Source organism: Pygocentrus nattereri, chromosome 4, assembly GCF_015220715.1.
Source record: "Pygocentrus nattereri isolate fPygNat1 chromosome 4, fPygNat1.pri, whole genome shotgun sequence".
NCBI lineage: Eukaryota > Metazoa > Chordata > Actinopteri > Characiformes > Serrasalmidae > Pygocentrus > Pygocentrus nattereri.
In genome coordinates this window covers 29,793,172-29,809,418 of record NC_051214.1, presented here as the reverse complement: position 1 = coordinate 29,809,418, position 16,247 = coordinate 29,793,172, and the positions used below count along the sequence as shown (strand labels likewise).

The following is a 16,247-nucleotide window of genomic DNA, read 5'->3' as shown; positions in this document are numbered from 1 at the left end:
CTCATCAAACCACCTTTATGGACCTCACTTTGTGCACAGGGACATGGTCATGCTGGAACAGAAAAGGGCCTTTCCTAAACTGGTGGCACAAGGTTGGAGGCAATTACAATGGTCTACAATGTATTTGTGTGTTGTAGCATTAATATAACCCTTTACTGGAACTAAGGGGCTAAGCATAAACCCTAAAAAAACAGCCCCAGACCATTAGTGCCCCTCCACCAAACTTTACTGTTGGCACTATGTGTTTTGGTAGGTAGTGTTCTCCTGGCACCCTCCAAACCCAGATTCATTACTCAGACTGCCAGATGGTGAAGCGCGATTTATTACTCCAGAGAACATGATGTGCTTTATACAACTGCAGCTGAAACTTAGCATTGTGAATGATCTTAGGCTTGTACTGAGTTCCTCAACCATGGAATTCATGTTTCTTCCAGAGGCTGTCTGTAGTGCATGAAGCAACAGAGAACTGGCTAGCACTGAGCTCTTGAGTACGACCAGTTCTTCTGTAAATGTTTGTCTATGGAGATTGCATATGTGCTTTATATTATACACCCGTTAGTAATGAGTGTGGCTGAAACACCTGAACTTAATAATTGGGAGGGGTGTCCACATACTTTTGGATCGGCCCCTCCCAGTCTTGTCCATGTGTTTGTGTTGTGTTTTGGTTTAGCCCATGTGTTTTTGTTTTGGTTTTCAGTCCAGCCCCTTGTTTGGTTACTCCACCCCTGATCGTCTGCACCTGGGTTTCCACCTGTCCCTCATTTAGCCTTATGTATTTAAGCCCTGTGTTTTCCCGTCTGGTTGCTGGTCTTTGTTTGAAGTGTTTGAATTGTTGTTTGGATGTTTGTAGCGTTTGATTCTTGTTTGAGGTTCTGTGTTTCTGTTTGTCATGTCTGGCCCCTATTCTCTCCGTGTTGGCTGTTTGAAATTGGACCGTTTTGACCATGACCCTGGATTTACCCATAATAAAAGTCGCTTATCTCAGCACATGCGTCTGCCTTCTCGCTCCCCGGCGTTACAGATGGATAAGATGATCCTACCTCTCCTCTCATTGCTCAGTGTGATGCTTGCCTACACAGGTGTCTGTTAGCTGACATAAAATTATTAGCAGTTAGCATTCTCCTCCAAGCCTGTTGTCCATTGACAACGCATTAGCAGCAGTTTGAAAAGATGCTGGCTTCATGTAACTTAGAGCAAATATGTGTTAGCCTTCGCCCTCTCAGCTTGGTAGCATCATGAGATAACTTCATGAGAAACCTAGCAAGTGGCAATGGAGTCAAAACAAAACAAATGAAAACAAAAGGACCCTGCTTTACCTAGAGCATAGCGTCTAGCAAGCAGCATCTCTTTGGTAAATGACAAGCTTCAAGCAAGTCATTTTTAACGTCAAGAAAATGAGTGTTCATTTGAAAGTACATGAACATAATTTCACTGTAAAAAATCATTTAAAACATTTTGTCGGTTTAATGAACCAACAGGGATGAATGCAAATTCAAACACACATACACACACATGCACACACTTACAGTTTTCTTAAGAATTTTTAACGTCCTAAAAAAACATTGTACCTAGCGTAAAAATGCAGTCAAAATCTGAACTAAAAACATGCAATACTGTCTCCCCAAAAAGCAGCCAGGTAAGTGTCCAGTTTGGGCAAGAAAATCCTCAGAGAAAATGTTTCCAGGTTTCATATAAACGCTCACACATACACGTTAAAAGCTCATATCCTCATCAGAGCAATTTTCAGGACTTATAAGCTTTCGCTACTTTATCAGGAGCAGGCATTGTTTCCAAGGTGATCTCCAGGCTGTCTATCTCTGAGATTTTCTTGCCTCTAACAAGCACTTGCACTGCCTTCTTGGCCTCTGCTGAACACCTTTTGGAGCTCTCCAGCCTGATTTCTGCTTCTGCTGCTTCTGGATCCAGCTCTAGTTGTGCCTCAGGCACTCCACAGTCCTGTACAGAGAACTGCACTGTATTCACGTTGATAGGGCAGCGGCGTGGGTAGTTCCTGAACTGCTCAAAGGGGTCATTGCACCTCTCACAGGTGCAATGGCCCAGCCCCATGGGTGCTAAGTGGCCCTGTGGTCTCAGTGTGCGCAGCCCCAGGGCCAGTGTGGGGTGGCAGCTGTCCTCGGGCACACACACGGCCACACAGCTGCGTACGCATACCTGCCGCAGTGAGAGCATTTCCTTGCAGAGGAGGTGGCGAAAGTTGGGCTTGAGCAGAAGGTAGATGAGGGGGTTGTAGATGGTGGAAGATTTGGATAACATAGCAGGAACAGCAAAGGCCAGTGGTGGGATGACCTCTATGTTCCCAAACGCAGCCCATATGGAGACGAAAGCGTATGGGCTCCATGCTGTGAAGAAGCCTATACACACTGCCACGCTGAGCTAGAGAGAGAGAGAGAGAGAGAGAAAAGAGACAGAGACATTTAGCAGATATTTACTGTACCATTACAGTAGTCAAACTACTGTAGCAATAATCATCACAGCTTCGCCAAAAAACTATACTGCTCTAATTTACAGAGAGATAGAGAGAAGAAAAAAGGAAAAACTAAATTGGTGACCTTTTCTATTTATGTTTATTCTTAATTACTTTGACAATAATGACAATAAGGTAACATTCGTGCTAAAGGTACTGCTGAGGTGAACTAAACTGAAAAACCAATAAGAGACAGCAAGCCTCTTTCTTCCCACAGAAAAAAAATGCATTTATAAAACTCTAGTTCTGGGACTTATCTATGATTTGCTGATGGTAACACAGGAAACAGCATGGAGGAACTAGTGGAAATTAGTATTGCAGTGATAAGAAAAAATAAAGGTTTCTGATGACAAGATTCATAAAATGACTGCAATATTCAAGGGAGGGGTGATTGAAGTTCTCATCCTCCTTTAGCACTCAATAGTTGCTTGTCAACAACAGCACATTCTAAATGAGCTACATTTCTTGATGGATGAATAATTTATTGTCATTATTATTCATTATATTCTAAATAATTTAGAGGCCACATGTAAATAACAAGGTGCCATACATTAAAATTACCATGGGGATGGGGGTTCTCCCCTCTGTATCATGCTTAAGAACATCCTTTATCTATGTTAAAATCATAGATGAATGACCTCTAGTTGCTGATTGCTTAAATGTCATTGATATATATTTAAAATGTAGATAATGTATTTTTGTTATTGTACAACAGTATGTGTCTTACTTTGACTATGCTGGTCTGGATGTTGAGCACCTGTGTCATGTTGATTCTGAAACATGTACGTGTTTGTATGTCAATGTTTATTTTATCCTTCCTTCATGTTGCCTCATGTAACATGTATCTGTATGTCCTAACTTTATCTTCTACATGGAATATATATATATATATACACACACACACACACACACACACACACACACACACACACACACATATACACATACACACGTGTGGGGTCAGCGGATGCTGTGACACATAGTGCACAGATGTCACCAACTTTCTCTAAACTCTAGGGCAGTGGAGACGTGTTCTCTGGAGTGACCAATCATGCTTCTCTATATGGCAATCCAATGGATGTCTCTGGTACTTAGTAGAACGGTACTTGTCTGACTGCATTGTGCCAAGTGTAAAGTGGGGTTAAAGTGGATTATGGAGTGGGGTTATTTCTCAGGAGTTGGGCTAGGCCCTTAATTCCTGTGAAAGGAACTCTTAATGCTTCAGCAGATTTTGGACAATTTCATGCTCCCAACTTTGGGAGAAGTTTGGGGATGGCCCCTTCCTGTTCCAACATGACTGCACATCAGTGCACAAAGCAAGATCCATAAAGACATGGATAAGCAAGTTTGGTGTGGAAGAACTTGACTGGCCTGCACAGCGTCCTGACCTCAACCTGATAGAATACCTTTGGAATAAATTACAACAGAGACTGCAAGCCAGGCCTTCTTGTCCAACATCAGTGTCTGACCTCACAAATGCACTTCTGGAAGAATGGTCAAAAATTCCAATAAACACACTCCTAAACCTTGTGGAAACCCTTCACAGAAGAGTTAAAGCTGTTATAGCTGCAAAGGGTGGGTCGACATCATATTAAACCCTATGAATTAAGAATGAGATCTCACTCAGTTTCATATGTGTATGTAGGCAGACGAGCAAATACTTTTGGAAATATAGTACATGTATATATAAGTATATGTACATGTAAGTGTGTGTGTGTGTGACTGACTCCTACCTTCACTATGATGGTCTGAATGTTGCCCATGCGCGTCTGGGAAATGTGCTGCTCCACAGCTCGACGGGACTCCCGCACTGTGAGCAGGATATGTGTGTAGGAGAGGATTATGACAATACAGGGTAGTAGGTAGCAACAGAAGAAGAGTACAGCTGTGTAGGACCGGTCAATGGGGTCTCTGTTGGATGAGATCCAGTCGATACAGCAGGCTGTCCCATAGGGCTCTGGCCCGTACTGTCCCCAGTGGGCCAGAGGTGAACAGGCGAACAGCAGCGCATACGCCCACGCGCACACTATAAGCACACGGCCATGCTCATGACCGAACCTGTTACCTGTTACACAAATACCATATACAAACATTTATTATGATGTTTCATCATGTATTTTACAACATATTGCATAGAAAATTACACATGATAATACTGTCAGTGACAATGAGAAAAAGGTATGTGCCTATGTTTGTGTCTGACCCTCACAGAGCGTCTTGATGTGTAACATGGTAACTAGGTGCCCTCTGGATGCTCTGTGATCTCAAATGAATCAACAAAGGATCTCAGAGCTTTGTGGTCCCCAGAAATGACATATAGGTCAACAGGGTAGATACACTCTGGCATGAGCCAATCAATACCTGTTACTTTAAGGGAACATCAGAGAAGACAAAGGCCATGGGAGCAACCTGAGGAAAAAATCTGAAGAGATACTCAATGGACTGGACCTGTGCCTCTTGCAAGAAGGAGATGTTGGCCATCTCTGGTCCACCCTATACCACTGGAGCTCATCTCCTTTCTGTGAAGCATGTGATATGGGGTGATGCTTATCCAATTGGTCAAATTTGTCAATTTGTTTGCTGGCAATGGAGTGCCTTGTGATGGTCACAAGGTTGAATGACCCTGCTTTAAGAGGAAGCATGTGCTAGCCCCTTCACCCACCCAGCTAGATAGCATACTGTCTCCAAGAGAGACCTTGCTAGCTGGTTGGAACTGGCCACTACTTATAAATAGGGAATAGTGTGTATGTGTATATGTGTGTGTGTGTGTGTGTGTGTGTGTGTGTGTGTGTGTGTGTGTGTGTGTGTGTGTGTGTGTGTATATATATATATATATATATATATATATATATATAGGGAGTATAGATTAAAAATGTAAATAAAAAAGTAAACTGATCAAATCTTTCAACTGGGGGACTTCAGAGCAAGAGGGGACAAATGTGAGGTCTGGTGAAGAGTAATCGAACACGGAGCTTGGATATGGGGTTTGATATTCAAAAACAAATGGTCTGAGGCCCAGTTTATTGTCACTAACACAACTTACCAAGTATAAAACCTACTGGAAGTCCTTTAACATTAAATGCCTCCAGGCCATTTTAAAAATTACTTGGCATGATGGTGTCTCACACTTGGAAGTCCTGAAGTGGACCAACTTTAGAAACATGGAGGGTACTATCACATGCCATTAGTTCAGAAGGCTTGGCCACACCATCAGGACACCAGATGATTGAATTTTCTAAAAAGTCATCTATAGGCAAATGAGATGGGGTCATCACTCTGTTGGCAGGCAGAAAAAATATCTTAAAGACCAGCTTGAGGTTTCCCTCAGGACACGAGGACTAGACCCCGTCTCAGTAGAAACTATGTGCTTCTGCAGCCACAGTTGCACCTGCCACAACACATTATGCTTGTGTGCAGGCAGTGTGCATCCCATATTGGACTACCACCAAGCAGTACTCAGCAAGTGGTTATTCAACACTACAAATTACTTTAAGCAAGCGTGTGTTAGTAGCCATGTATTTAGCTCTTCATGGAGACAAAATGACCACCAAGATGATGAGAAACATGAACATTTTGATGTTGTGAGCATATTTGTTTGGTCTTCTCAAGGAAAGCAATTTATTTGTTCTTTATAGATTTCTGAGGTGTAGCATACCAGCATTTAGAAGTGTAAAATAAAGTCAGTTCATTCTGAATGAATGAAATATTCTCATTGAATACTTTGTTCTGAACAAAGTTGAATGTGCTGACAACAAAATCACACAAAAATCATCAATGGAAATCTAATTTATTAACCAATGGAGGCCTGGATTTGGAGTCACACACACAATTAAAGTGGAAAAACACACTACAGGGTGATCCAACTTTGATGTAATGTCCTTAAACAAGTCAAAACGAGGCTCAGTATTGTGTGTGGCCTCCACGTGCCTGTATGACCTCCCTACAATGCCTGGGCACGCTCCTGATGAGGTGGCGGATGGTCTCCTGAGGGATCTCCTCACAGACCTGGACTAAAGCATCCGCCAGCTCCTGGACAGTCTGTGGTGCAACGTGGCGTTGGTGGATGGAGCGAGACATGATGTCCCAGATGTTCTCAATCAGATTCAGGTCTGGGGAATGGGCGGTCCAGTCCATAGCTTCAATGCCTTTATCTCGCAGGAACTGCTGACACACTCCAGCCACATGAGGTCTAGCATTGTCCTGCATTAAGAGGAACCCAGGGCCAACCGCACCAGCATATGGTCTCACAAGGGGTCTAAGGATCTCATATTGGAGGATCTCATGGCAGTCAGGCTACCTCTGGCGAGTACATGGAGGGCTGTGCGGCCCTCCAAAGAAATGCCATCCCACACCATTACTGACCCACTGCCATACCGGTCATGCTGAAGGATGTTGCAGGCAGAAGATTGCTCTCCACGGCGTCTCCAGACTCTGTCACGTCTGTCACATGTGCTCAGTGTGAACCTGCTTTCATCTGTGAAGAGCACAGGGTGCCAGTGACGAATTTGCCAATCCTGGTGTTCTCTGGCAAATGCCAAGCGTCCTGCACGGTGTTGGGCTGTGAGCACAACCCCCGTCTGTGGACGTTGGGCCCTCATACCATCCTCCTGGAGTCGGTTTCTAACCGTTTGTGCAGACACATGCACATTTGTGGCCTGCTGGAGGTCATTTTGCAGGGCTCTGGCAGTGCTCCTCCTGTTCCTCCTTGCACAAAGGCGGAGGTAGCGGTCCTGCTGCTGGGTTGTTGCCCTCCTACGGCCTCCTCCATGCCTCCTGGTGTACTGGCCTGTCTCCTGGTAGCGCCTCCAGCCTCTGGACACTACACTGACAGACACAGCAAACCTTCTTGCCACAGCTCGCATTGATGTGCCATCCTGGATGAGCTGCACTATCTGAGCTCTTGTGTGGGTTGTAGAGTCCGTCTCATGCTACCACGAGTGTGAAAGCACCACCAACATTCAAAAGTGACCAAAACATCAGACAGAAAGCTTAGGTACTGAGAAGTGGTCTGTGGTCCCCACCTGCAGAACCACTCCTTTATTGAGTGTGTCTTGCTAATTGGCAATAATTTCCACCTGTTGTCTATTCCATTTGCACAACAGCTGTGAAATTGATTGTCAATCAGTGTTGCTTCCTAAGTGGACAGTTTGATTTCACAGAAGTTTGATTTACTTGGTTATATTGGAGTTATATTGTGTTGTTTAAGTGTTCCCTTAAATTTTTTGAGCAGTATATATATATGCTTGCGAGAAAAGCAAGACTCTGTGGGCTGATTATAGGGGAGCTTTAATGGCAGCTGCAGGTATAGTATTACTTTATACTCACAATATCATTGTGTTATAAACTTTTAGCTTTCTAGAAATAATGAACACATGACCTCAAACAACCAAGTTAGTAGAAAATACATTTATATTTACAGCATTTAGCAGATGCTCATATCCAGAGCGACTTACAAGAAGTAATACTAGTAGCCAATCCTAGTAACTCGCTCATCCTGCAAGAATTTTATTACTGATGGTGTGTAAAATTTTATTACAGATGTAATAAAGTAATTCAATTTGTATTGGGCCAAAGGCAGAAAAAAATATATGTACTTATGTCTTTGTATGTGTTTACCGTAGATAGGATAGCACACTTTGAGGCAGCAGACAGTACTGAGAATCGTCAAAGTGGTGAGAGAGCAAATTCCAAAGAGTACGCCGCAGAAGGCATACACTATACACACCGTCCGCCCATAAAGCCACCTACACACTCACACACACACAAGTGAAGAGAGAAAGCGAAACAGACAAAGAGAAAAATAGAAGAAAGCATCAGATCAACTGAGATGGGAAAACCTACATTTCTAACGTGTAAGTAGGAAGAAGGATTACACATGAGCAGGCATTCGCTGTTGTTCATGACTCTGGACACTTTGAAGTGAACAGATTTTTTTTAGATTAGAGTCAAGGTTTGGCCATTAAGATTCCAAGACAGCGGCTAAAAGTGGAAAGCTGCGAGATTCATCTCACGTGCTGCTCCGTCTCCTTGCTGGGTAGTTAAAGTGCTGACGTCTCAGACGAAAGCTAAACTGCAGCCCAGGTTGCTGAATGTGTGTGTGGGTGCTTCCGCCTCTCTGTGTCTCTGCTTTTTGAAGCTTGAGCATCACAGAATTATTTTCCTGGAAACATCATAAGCAAAAATCAGAACTGTGAATATGTGCTCAGCAAAAATGGGCTACATGGACTGAAGAGTGCCAAAGAGGTGCTGAAAAGAACCATCAAGATTTTGGCTGGCAGTCAAGAGTTTTCTTAGCACTAACAGAGAAGCAGAACATTTTACATCATATCATCATTCCACCACAAGTTGAGCATTAGCAGCTTGACAGAGTAGTCCTAGGTGAAGGGCAGAGATATTACGAACCAGAGAATCTCTCACATGTTTAATCTTATTCCTGTAATGCACCATGCAGAGAGGTGAGCCTGTGTCCTTGTGATTATGCACGTAGGGCTCCTCACCGTTGCACCAGCACTGTAGTCTATATCACAGCTGCTGCCACTCTTATAAGTGCTCAGGCAGACCTCTGGTTGACCCTAAATCATTCTTAAATTGCATAAAACAAACTTAAGAATGATATACTTTATATTTTAATATTTTTCCTTCTGTGGGACACATTTTTTTCTTTTAAAATGTCAAAGCCATTTGTTTTATTAATAGTAGTAACATAAGTATATATTTATAGCTGTCATGTCTCAAGGTTCTTTGCATTTGATGCAGTCTCTCGGCCATAAATATAAATCTTACCAAGTGCACACAATCTCAAAAATATGTGCTATGCAGTGTTATCACAGGCCAACACACACACACACACACACACACACACACACACACACACATATATATATATATATATATAGAGAGAGAGAGAGAGAGAGAGAGATTACATCTATATATGTATATATTTGGATTACACTGCCCAGTGTTATTGACCAATACAGCCATCTCACATTAAACACTGGGTACTGATAAATGCACAAATATTTAAAAGTTTTCCAAAACGGATGCTAAGTAAACTCAGAAAAATATTCTGGATGTAGCTTTTTGTTTAATACATTAAGAAATCAAATATAAGATAGCAATGCACATTTTGTAAAGCAGTGATTCGCCATAGAATCACTGCATCACAGGACATGTGGGTGTTTCATGACACAAAATTTTAAATGCATGTATATGCAAGGTTTCTCATTTTTATGAGATTACTATTGAGTTTAGTGATCTGTATCAGCAGACTCAGCAAATAAATAACTATATATATATAATTTATTTTGTATTGTAAAAACTGTTGTATTAAGGTTATTACATGATTTTTTGTGATAAAAAAGGTGTAAAAATTAGAATATGAATCTTCAGTGCTCAATCCAAAAGCCATTTGGTGTTCAGGCAATGCTGAATGCTTTAAAATATTTGTCATCAAGCAGTGCAGAATTACACCTGGTTATGTTCAAATTCTCCATCATAAAAACCCTATCATGAAATATGAATGTCAGCTCTACCACCTGCTTGCTGACTCAGCAGTGCAGGTTTCATTCTTAGACAGGCTGTGGTCTCTGATGGTGTGCTAATGTGTTAATAGCCTACTTGTGTTCCTCCTTCTCTTAATGCTGTAAATTAATACAAAGCGATTTCAATGCATTAATAATTCTTACTCTTGCAATCTCTATTTTACACTCCATGTCCAAAAGTTGTTTATCTAAAAAAAATGTTTACCTAAAGTTTCCTCTGAAATTAAGAGTATAGATAAGGAATTTGTCCTCCTTTGTCCCTCCTTCATGGATTTATTCATGACAGTAGACACACCATGTCTGAATTATTAATTATCAAGTAAAATCTGGAGGACACAAGTTACCAGTTAGTTGTTACAAGTTGTTAATTGTAACAAGTTACAAGTAAGTTGTTAGTGTTTTTTTTCTCAGTCCTGCATCAGAAAATTTCCTGACTGGATGAGGACTGCGCAGCTAAATGTCTTGAACACCACTGCTAACATAATAAGAGTCCTGTATAATTGTACTTTTTAAAGATACACTATGTAAGATTTGGAGATTTGGAGACCTCTGGTGGGAATATGTAATGAATGCAAAAACATTTTGTAATGTTGTTTGTGCTTCAGACCCCTTCCTTCCTTAGTAACAACAACAACAACAACAAATAATAAAAATAATATAGAGAGCTGAACCTGAAGCTGAAGTTTGCTAATGTCTCACTGGCAAATAAATGTAACTTTACAAAGTGAAAAATTTTAAAATAGCAGTCAGCACATCAAAATATATCCTATGCTATATCCTGTATCATTGACAGTTGCGAAAGAAATGCCACATAGCTGATGGTAAGTTAGTAAAACTAGGCTTTTCAGAATTGTCTATTGTTTTCAGAATGTCTATTGTTCTGTTCATTATAGACTATATATAGACTGTTTGACTGTTTTTGTCATGGACAGCTGTTTCAAATTGTGTGAAAAATTAAACCCAGAAAAAAACAGCTTTTCTTGTGAAATTGATGTAATACAATTCATATTGGGACCATCAGGATGGAATCTATCTCTTTATATCTCTTGCTGTCTCTCTCTCACTCTCTCTCTCTCTCTCTCTCTCTCTCTCTCTCTTACCTGTGCTGGAAGCTCGAGGTCACAGCAAGGGGGTAAAGGCTGAGAGTCATGCCCAGGTCACTGACAGCCAAGTTAACTATAAAGAACTCAGCTGGCTTCAGCAGATGCTTCCTCCTATGGGACACATAGAGCAGCATGGTGTTCCCACATAGAGAACACACACCTGAAACACACACATACACAGATACACGCATGGCATCACATAATCTTTACTGGAGCTAATGTGTAGTTTTCAACTGTGACAAATAGTTTATCTTGCATGTGATTGCAGGGTTACCAGGAGAATGATCTTAGAAGAAGAGAGAGATACAGTATAAGACTCAAGTGAGCACCCATTACATTTTTATTTGATCTTTCTGTTCATCATGAGCTATAATGTTTATTTCTCATCAGAAATGATTTGCTATTACTGTTGACATTCTTCAATTTATGCATACGCATAAATTAAAGAATGAATCTTTCAAGAAAATCACATCTAAGCTTTTCCATGACTGAATATGCTACACAAGTGATTATGTAATTAAAAAGAACGGAGTGGGCTTGTGCTGAAATTTAACCCTCTGAACACTCCAATCATCATCACTTTAAAAGACAACCACAAACATCTGGGCATGATCTCATTTAGTTCGTCTCATTTTAGTTCTCTGTCAATAAATCTTCCCAGCCTCTCTGGTAAATGAAATCAGTTTGCAAAATCTTGTGACATCTGGTGTGAAAGTCGAGTTGTTTTCTTCTTCCAATAAAATCTCAAACCTACCATAATGAAACACAGCAGCTCAACACGTCATACTATAGGCACAGGAGAGACTATCATGTGAAGATCACATACCCTCAGGGAACATTTCACAAAATGTAAACTACAAGTGAAGTGTGAAGAACACAACAGCAAGGTCGCAGCCTGCTAGAAGAGGAAACATCAAACAGCAAAGATCACATGATCGACCTAAACAATGGAAATCAAAAACAATGAAGAAAACAGTGATGGCCTATGATCCAATACATACCAGTACAGCTGAGAACATGCTGGAAGGAGTGTTATTACTTGAAATAAATGGTTGCTACTAAAACTGGAGCATGATGAATTCTGATGTCTACAACAAAATCTCATCTGAACAGACTAACACAAGCACACATTGAAATGCACTGGATAGTGGCCCTTCATGCAGAGTGTAATCATTCAAAACTTACTGCTCTGGCATATATGGATTAATATTTAATATAATATTTAATAGTAATAATATTTATTACTAGTAAAGCCAATAGCGCTGCCAAAAAATAAGACATTCCTAAATAGTCAAATCACATCCACTGCCAAAAAATTTTAAATTCATAACTAGTCGAGTCAATAGCACTGCCTAAACAATAAGATATTTAGGACTAGTCAAGTCAATAGCACTATCAGAAAATTATATATACATGACTAGTCAAGTCAACAGCACTGTCAGAAAATTATAAAAAACATGACTAGTCAAGTCAATAGCACTATCAGAAAATTATATATACATGACTAGTCAAGTCAACAGCACTGTCAGAAAATTATAAAAAACATGACTAGTCAAGTCAATAGCACTGTAAGAAAATTATAAAAACATGACTAGTCAAGTCAATAGCACTATCAGAAAATTATATATACATGACTAGTCAAGTCAACAGCACTGTCAGAAAATTATAAAAAACATGACTAGTCAAGTCAATAGCACTATCAGAAAATTATATATACATGACTAGTCAAGTCAACAGCACTGTCAGAAAATTATAAAAAACATGACTAGTCAAGTCAATAGCACTATCAGAAAATTATATATACATGACTAGTCAAGTCAACAGCACTGTCAGAAAATTATAAAAAACATGACTAGTCAAGTCAATAGCACTATCAGAAAATTATATATACATGACTAGTCAAGTCAACAGCACTGTCAGAAAATTATAAAAAACATGACTAGTCAAGTCAATAGCACTGTAAGAAAATTATAAAAACATGACTAGTCAAATCAATAGCTCTGTCTAAACAAAGGGATGTTCATGACTAGTCAAGTCAACAGAACTGCCTAAACAAGGAGATATTCATGACTAGTCAAGTCAATAGCACTGTCAAAAAATTATATACACATGACTAGTCAAGTCAATAGCACTGTCAAAAAATTATATACACATGACTAGTCAAGTCAATAGCTTTGTCTAAATAAAGGGATATTCATGACTAGTCAAGACAACAGCACCGTCCAAAAAAAAGAGATATTCATGACTAGTCAAGTCAATAGAACAGCTGAAAAAAGAGATACTCCTAACTAGTTAAGTCTGTCCCACTGTACCAGTGGGATATTTATGAAGAGACAATTCAGCTCTCCAGTTTAAATTCCATAGAATATGCACTTCACATGCTGAGGTTTACATTAATGTTCTCTGCAAATAACAGAAACCAACTGTGGTTTGGCAAAAAGGGAAATGACTACTGCTAAGGATATGTAATTGCGTTTTAAACATGACTGCTACTCAGCATGTCAGTCCTCATATTTCTGGAGCTCAGTGTATTACAGCCAGTCAAACACTAAGACCCTGACCTCCAAAAATGCCAATTAAGTAAAACAAGAGGTTATGTATTTTCTTATATTGGGTTTTTTTAATCAGCAACTCATTCTTTAACAAACATGTTAATATGTTTAACTAAACCTAATAAGTAAATAAGCAAATAATGGAAGAAGAGTTGCTTTAACATTCAACATGTTAATAGGACGCTGTCAGTCCAAATAATCTGGTACTCAGTGTATTAGTGTCAGTGAAGTGGCAATGCACTGAACTTCATAAATGTCAATCAAGTGCAATGTGAAATAATTTATTTTGTGTTGTTCAGTTTAATTAGCAACTCACTTGTCAACACAGATTAATTAAGCCTGAACTAAGTAAATAAATGAATGAGTGGAAGAATAGAGCGGCTTTTGTGGGAAGATTGCTGGGTCTGCGGGTTGCTTTAGTCTCTGTATTGGGCTTCACACTCCGTTTGCTTCTAATGAATAATCTACGAAGGCTGAGGAGTCCCGTGGTGACTCACAGTGAGGGAATTAGACGACTGCAACAATGATTCACACGCAGGAGATCTGAAGGCTCACAGCGCATAGGAACACACGTGCACAAACAGTCAGACTGAGTGGAAACAAAAAAATGTTATTTTGCACTTCCAACAGCAAGAGAGAAGGGAGCTGGAGTGAATATCACAATATGAGAATATGAAAGTTCAGACAGACACACAGACAATACAAGCACAGATACACTGCCCTATACATTCCCAAACACACAACCTTTATCAAGAACGGGTTTAAATGCAGTTATACTACCTTATTTAACATGCAGAGTCATCCTCATTCAGGCTCTGTTAAACCTGTCCGTACACTAATGACTCAGCAGATGTGATTGATCTACTACTTCTATTAGGCCCTGCACACACAATAACCTTTGGATGTCACAATTTAATGATTTCAAGTGAGACAACTAGACCCTGCCCTACTTTGTCATGAGCAGAACAAGAAACACCCTGAGACAGTTTCAAGGGGTTTATTTCATGCAATCTTTCTGGTTTTTTTGATTATTAAAAATTGTTAATTTACTTAGCCCATGCAATCCCTATGTGGAAAAGAAGTGTTTTCAATTCGTTATGATTATGATGTCATAACATTGAATACTTTCGCATAGTGTTATATTGTTTGGCCTATAGTACTTTAACCCTTTCATAATGAAGTGATAAAGAGTGTTGTTCCTGCAGATAGTCTGTAACAGAGGTTGCTTTGATCAAAACAGTTAGATGTGCTATTCCTGGCTAAGGAAAAATTATCAAAATGATCATTGCAGCCAACCAAAGAATCCACACTTTTGAAAGAAGGTTATTGCCTCTGATGTGCATGAAGATTTCAGTTCAAATGTAATAGGTTGTGCCCATACTGCTTTGATGAGGCACAATACAGGGCAGCCAATCAGAACTCTGAAGCAGTGTTGGGACACATGTTAATATTCTTTATATATATATATATATATATATATATATATATATATATATATATATATATATATATATATATATATATATATTTATGTACAGGGGTTGGGGAATGATATGTGCTATGACTTCAATGTTTTTCCATTCCACTTTAAATATTGTAGCAGTTACACTCTGGTGCCAGAGAAGGATTCAAGTAAGAAGCTGGTGAATATGAAGCTATCTGCAGCTTTGTCTACCTCAGATGGCTGATCATCCAAGTTGTTTGAAATGGTGAGCGGGACAGCAAGCTTTGGCTGAAAGAAGCAGAATCCTCTCATTCGCCTTCTGTTTCCCAGTCAAGTATAACACCCTCACTGGCATCACCCAAGTGTGTCAGTAACCAGAGTGGGGAGAAAAGATGAGTCGCAGCAGCTACTTCTCCAAACAGGATTCAAACAGCTGGAATTTGCTGAGAGTGACTGAGCCACATTAGAAAATCCACTCACGCTCATTTCAGCCACACTTTATACAGAAACACTAGATCAGACTGTAAAGTAACTTGTAATGCTGAGCCATAGTATCACGTGTACTCACGTGCATCAGATGCATCTTGCACTTTTGTTTACTATTTTTATGTATTTTACATCTTCTTAGAAGAAGAATGACTATATAGTATATACACCCCCACCAACAACCACTATTATGCTTTTGAGAAAACCAAAAATCCAAAAATAAATTGTTATGTTAGTATTTCTTCTCTAATTCTGTATGGAAAATGTGTTGCATTTGTATGTATTATACAAATATGGGAATATGTATTGCATTGTGAAATCTGTGTACTGTTACACCCCTAGTAACTACCTTTGTTTGTAACATGCAACATTAAATTAACCTTGTTTTGCTTTAAAGAAATGAAAAACCTATAAAATCAAAAGCAATAAAATCAAATTGAAAAGTGTAAAAAAAAGTTGTAGGACTTACCAAATATGGAGTAAATCACTCCTAATGCGATGTCAGCAGCGAAGGGGATGTTGGAGTGGAAGGTGCTGTTGTCTACTGGCACTCGCATCTGAAACACACACACACACACACAAGTAGATGATAGATGTGTATGTATATAAATACATACATTCGAAAACTTTGTCAGG

At 39.7% G+C, this 16,247-nt stretch overlaps 1 protein-coding gene across 2 annotated transcripts in view; it reads right to left on the bottom strand.

Moving 5' to 3' along the window:
* Positions 1-1,439: 1,439 nt before the first annotated feature.
* The window catches only part of opn7a (opsin 7, group member a), a 32,104-nt gene continuing 17,296 nt past the window's right edge, over positions 1,440-16,247 (bottom strand). Inside the window, exons 2-6 of one of the 2 annotated variants that reach the window (XM_017687726.2) lie at positions 16,081-16,168; positions 11,127-11,289; positions 8,102-8,229; positions 4,219-4,550; positions 1,440-2,394 (exon numbers count right to left, since the gene is read on the bottom strand). In XM_017687726.2, the coding sequence (XP_017543215.1) occupies positions 1,744-2,394; positions 4,219-4,550; positions 8,102-8,229; positions 11,127-11,289; positions 16,081-16,168 (1,362 nt within the window). In that variant the 3' untranslated portion in view covers positions 1,440-1,743. Of the gene's footprint in view, positions 2,395-4,218; positions 4,551-8,101; positions 8,230-8,496; positions 9,024-11,126; positions 11,290-16,080; positions 16,169-16,247 lie in introns of those variants that run through there. The other variant, XM_017687732.2, reaches the window with a different exon arrangement.